Source organism: Contarinia nasturtii, unplaced genomic scaffold (genome assembly GCF_009176525.2).
Source record: "Contarinia nasturtii isolate CC-2019 unplaced genomic scaffold, AAFC_CNas_1.1 Cnas_scaffold_6385, whole genome shotgun sequence".
Taxonomy (NCBI): domain Eukaryota; kingdom Metazoa; phylum Arthropoda; class Insecta; order Diptera; family Cecidomyiidae; genus Contarinia; species Contarinia nasturtii.
In genome coordinates this window covers 1-5,070 of record NW_022203643.1, presented here as the reverse complement: position 1 = coordinate 5,070, position 5,070 = coordinate 1, and the positions used below count along the sequence as shown (strand labels likewise).

Here is a 5,070-nt window from a genome sequence, read left to right as displayed (position 1 = left end):
ACATTACTTTATTATTTTGATTATTATTTTTGGTATTTTATTGAATGTTCTTTTCTCAAGATTCTCCATATAGAACGCCAATTAGTAAGGCACTTTTGCGCCTACAAGAGTCGGGAAAGATTCAGGGTAAAATAATTAATAAGGGCTTACATTTTAGTTTATTAACCGATTTATGTTGGTTTTTTCATAGAATTAATCGATAATTGGTGGGAGAGTAAAGATGTTGATTGTGAAGCCGGCGACAAAGAACGAAGCGACACTCCTGAACTGGACATGGAGAATTTGGGTGGTGTATTTTTGGTTTTGGCTGTTGGCTTACTGTTGTCAATTTTCATTGGAATTCTCGAGTTTATTTGGTCTGTTCGGCGAACATCAATCGATGAAAGGGTAATGGGCTCCAAAGCAGTCTTCTATAGCTGTGATGAATTTTCATTTTGTTCTTTTCAGATAACACCCTATGAAGCCTTCAAAAAGGAGTTAAAGTTCGCAGTTTCTGTGTGGAAAGTTCGCAAACCAGTGGCACGTGTGTCAAGTGCTGGAAGTTCGGTTCGGTCAAGTATATCGAATGACATCCAAATGGATTCGATTCGAAATATTAAACGAACAGGATTGAATGGAATTAATTGAAATATTGGATGATTTTTAAAAATTAATCACATTCATATGACATTAACTCGTGAAGATTTTATCATCATTATTTTTTTTTATTTAAATGTTACTTAATTATATATTCTGCTCCGTTTTAAATAAAATATCGCTTCAAACGGAACGCTATCCAAAAGTGGCCAAAGATGTGTATTTTCAAGCTTCACGTTTTCACACTAAATTTTTTACAGCTCTCAGTTTCTAAGTTTATTTTTGCACACTCACATTTTGATTGTAGAAATAGCGTATAAATAAATCAAATGAGAGACGAAACAGGTGGTTTTGCAATGTTGATATTTTGTATTACTGACTTCATCGTATTTATACGCGGTTAAGAGATACGACAACAAATGCACAGATGTTTCCGAGCATACTCTCCGTTCGTATTTTCGTTGTGATCCTGAAAATTCAAACATCTTTCCAATAAGACGTGCGTATGCTCTCCGTTGGAATAAGCGATTTAAAATTGAAGTTATTTTCAGTGATCACTGTCAGTCAGTTGCTGACATCAAACGGGTAAAGGCTGTGCTCCATTTTACATAACACATTTTCATCGGTGAAAATAATTTGAAAATCGATCAGAAATGAGGTTTTCATTGATATTCGCAATAAGTGTTCTGCACATTTTTGAGATTGCATCAACGCAACAATATAAATACATTAATATAGGTAAGTTTATATGCGATTTTTTTTTCTATGAAGTGAAAAAGTGACACGTGTACGCTATTTGTATCTGAAACGTGGCCACAAATTTACGCATCTCAAAGTTAGTTCGTAAAATGCAGTGTTTATAACTAAAAACTAAACCTGAAAATTCAGAAAAAAATGGCATAAAATGATGAAAATTCTCATACGAAAAATCCAAATTTTAGCCAAACCAGTGACAAATGTATCAAGTGCGCAGAATCATCAAGTGTGAAGAAATATCATCGTTACTGCAAAATTTGGAATTCGACTTGAAAGCCGACACCATTTACTAAAAATAAACCTCTGTGACTTTGTGTATTTAATAAACTCGTGTCCGTTTTAGTCATTTTGCTAATTCATTATCTTTCAAAAAGAGTCACCAATGGGAAATACATTTGTGTCACAATCAAAACAACATTTTAAAATATACTATTCTTCTCTCTTTTCTCACTAGGCGGCATTTTCCCGAAAAACAACAATGAATTGGTGGAATCCTTCGCAAATATAGCTAAAACGAAAAATACATTTAGTGAGACGGTCAAATTGGAAACAATTATTAGCACTGTCGATATAAACGATAGTATTCAAGTGCAAAAGGCTGGTTTGTATTTTTGTTATTTATAGATAGTATGGCTGTGAAAGAATAGGAACTTTTGAGAATATTTTGTATGATTTATCACAATCAGCAGTATTCAAATATAAAAAAGGCTATTCATCTTGTATTTATCATTTTTTTATAGTTTGTGACATGGCTGACCAAAATGTTGCAGCAATTTTTGGTCCAAATTCTCTGAAGACTTCAGGTAAATTATGATAAATATTTCAACCTTTTTTGATTGTAAAAGTTTTTCTTTCACTTTCAATTTTAGGTCTTGTGGCATCGATTTGTAAGAAACTTCGGATTCCACATTTCACAGCCTTTTTTCAGCCAATTGAGATCGACAATTTTAACAGAACCAATTCCTATACTCGAAACTTATTTCCACATGCGAAGAAGTTTTCCGAAGCCATGATGGAAATTGTGAAAAGCTTGCGATGGACGAAATTTGCGATCATTTACGATTCGGAAGGAAGTTTGGAAAAATTTCAAGATACATTCAATGACATTGCAAGATTGGATACTACTGGTGATCCATCCATAGCCGTTTATAAATTGCCCACCGATTCGGACAACTATGAGCCTTTGCTCAAATCCATATCAAAATCAGGCCACAATCGAATTATAATCGAATGCACAATGGAACACACTTATTCCATTCTAAAACAAAGTTCCAAAGTTGGAATGATGAGTGAATATGTGGTTAGTTTTATTGGAAACTTTAACTTTTACACAGATCATTCAAATGAGTCAAAACGTCTCTTTTCAGAGTTATTTTATTACGGGTATTGATGGATATTTGCTTGATTTGATGCCATTGCCCGATGTGAGCGCAAACATCACAACAATTCGTTTCATAAATCCAACGAATGCTGACATTTACGAATATGAAATCAAACCATATTTCGTGCGAAATCGCAATTACAAACCAATGTTCAATCCGTATTCAATGACAGTAAGTAAACTATTGTTGAATGAAAAAGGGCTATTAATTTGAGCAACTCGTATTTCAGACAGAAACTGCTTTGATGCAAGACGCTGTGACGGTGTTCTCGGAGGCTTTTGGCGACAATAGAACATTTATCGAACAATTTAATATGAGTCCAACTTCTTGTTACGCCACTTACGATGAAAATCAATTCGACAATGACAGCGGCAGAGATATTCTCAACAAAGTCGATGAAGTATTGTGATTCATTTTTTTATGTTTCAAAATGAACAAACTGTGAATGTGTTTTTCTGATTTTCAGAATACCGTTCGAGGATTAACCGAGGAAATTCGTTTCAATGAAGACGGACAACGAGATTTGTTTTATATTGAGGTGCTTCAACTATCTCGCAATGAGTCCGGTGACAATTATAATAACTTCAAGAAAGTTGCCGTTTACGACTCAAGATACGGAATATCATTGTTGCGTAATTTTTCAACTGTTGAAGAACAAACGACGTTATCGATGCAAGCCAAAATATTTGACGTTATTATTCGTGATGGCATGCCATTTGTGCGGAAAAAGTAATTTAACGATCATATTCTGTTTCCTGCTTTTCGGTAACGGCTTTCAAATTGCCGTTGTGCCTTAAAGAAGTTGATTTGGGTTTTAAAAATTGTGATATGTGCTATTATTCAATTTCAGAGAAGGTGTGACTTTGGGTCCAAATGTTACTGAAATCGATTTGTACGAAGGTTTTGCGATGGTAAGACATTCAAAATCATAAAGTAATTATTATTAAAGTAATTATTTATTTGCCTAAATGCAGGATCTCATAAAAAACCTTGCAATTGAATGTAAATTTCGATACAGAGTTTCGGTTAGGGAAATTGAAAATGGTAAAATCGACGAAAACACCGGACAATGGACTGGAATCGTTAAGGTAATAATTGGTTTAGTAATTTCAATTATTATGGATTAAGTTAGAAAAAAATATTATTTCGAAGATAATTTATAATATTTTTTTAAAATTTGTATTAGGAAATTATTGACAAGAGAGCTGACTTGGCAATTGGAGATATAACCGTTACTCAAGCTCGCAAAAGTGTATTGGATTTTAGCACGCCATTCATGACACTGGGTAAAGAAAAAGACTACATCATTCAATGATTATGAGAATAGCTCTAATACGCTTTTACGTCACAGGTATCAGCATTTTATATGCAAAGCCATTCAAAGAAAAAGCCGGATATTTCGCGTTCATGGACCCTCTTTCGACGCATGTTTGGCTACATGTGGCTACAGCTTTTTTGTGTATTTCGATTATAGAATATCTACTGGCAAAGTGAGTTCTCTTTGCTATTTGTAATTATTTTTTACTATTTATTGTTTTTTTAATTATTCCATAGGATGGCCGCAAACGGTAAGATGTTGTATAAGTTGCGACATATTTCCCTACCTATATATATTGTGCAATTTATTTCTAGATTGGGAAAATCCACATCCATGTGATGAAAACCCCGAAGAATTGGAAAATATTTGGAACATGCATAATTGCATATGGCTGACTGTCGGTTCTATTATGCAACAAGGATGTGATATTCTTCCCAAGTATGACATATTTGCATTGACTTTTTTTGTTGTCATTACTCATTTATGGTAAATTTCAGGGGTGTTCCTACTCGATTGGCTGCTGCTGTTTGGTGGTTCTTTGCTCTCATCGTCATTTCTTCATATACGGCAAATCTTGCCGCTTTCTTGACCAAGGAACGAATGGAAGAAAGTATTAGTGGCGTTGAAGATCTTTCTGTACAAAATAAGATCCGATACGGATTACAAAGAGGTGGCAGCACAGAAGCATTTTTTAAGGTTTGTTTTCAAACCAAATTAACTGGTTTGCAAAATGATAGCAACTTTTAATATGTTCTTTATCGTCCAAAACATATTCATGAACAATATTTTATTTTAGAACTCAAATTTTTCCATGTATCAAAAAATGTGGTCGGTCATGGAAAAAGCTGATCCAAGCGTGTTTGTAAATAACAACGAAGAAGGTTTGATGCCAAATATCCAAAAAAAATGAGAAATAAATTGAGAATTGAATTTTGTAGGTGTTGAACGAGTTAAACGCGGTAATAGAAATTATGCATTCTTTATGGAATCAGCGCCGATCAAGTACGAAATTCATCGTGAATGTAATTTAACGCAAGT

At 33.9% G+C, this 5,070-nt stretch overlaps 2 protein-coding genes across 2 annotated transcripts; both read left to right on the top strand.

Annotated features, from left to right (window-relative positions):
* The first annotated feature begins 25 nt into the window (after positions 1-25).
* On the top strand, positions 26-937 carry LOC116351831 (glutamate receptor ionotropic, kainate 5-like). Its single transcript, XM_031783980.1, has 3 exons — positions 26-126; positions 191-387; positions 448-937. Exons 1-3 carry the CDS (start codon positions 45-47, stop codon positions 625-627), a joined length of 459 nt encoding a protein of 152 aa, XP_031639840.1. The 5' UTR covers positions 26-44; the 3' UTR covers positions 628-937.
* A 220-nt stretch (positions 938-1,157) lies between these two features.
* On the top strand, positions 1,158-5,064 carry LOC116351830 (glutamate receptor ionotropic, kainate 2-like; the record flags this gene model as incomplete). The annotated part of the gene is made up of 16 exons (XM_031783979.1): positions 1,158-1,314; positions 1,787-1,933; positions 2,073-2,135; positions 2,202-2,632; positions 2,700-2,885; positions 2,944-3,114; positions 3,181-3,443; positions 3,565-3,625; positions 3,689-3,802; positions 3,901-4,000; positions 4,066-4,204; positions 4,269-4,282; positions 4,347-4,470; positions 4,530-4,728; positions 4,829-4,913; positions 4,971-5,064. Coding segments are annotated over exons 1-16 (2,276 nt in total), but the record flags the coding sequence as incomplete, so codon positions are not given.
* Positions 5,065-5,070: the final 6 nt, after the last annotated feature.

Excerpts from the sequence above, each read along its gene's own strand:
- LOC116351831 (XM_031783980.1), top strand. The coding sequence starts at position 45 with ATGTTCTTTTCTCAAGATTCTCCATATAGAACGCCAATTAGTAAGGCA. Across the intron at positions 127-190 it reads AGAGTCGGGAAAGATTCAGG|AATTAATCGATAATTGGTGG; the intron begins GTAAAATAATTA and ends GTTTTTTCATAG. Across the intron at positions 388-447 it reads GAACATCAATCGATGAAAGG|ATAACACCCTATGAAGCCTT; the intron begins GTAATGGGCTCC and ends TGTTCTTTTCAG.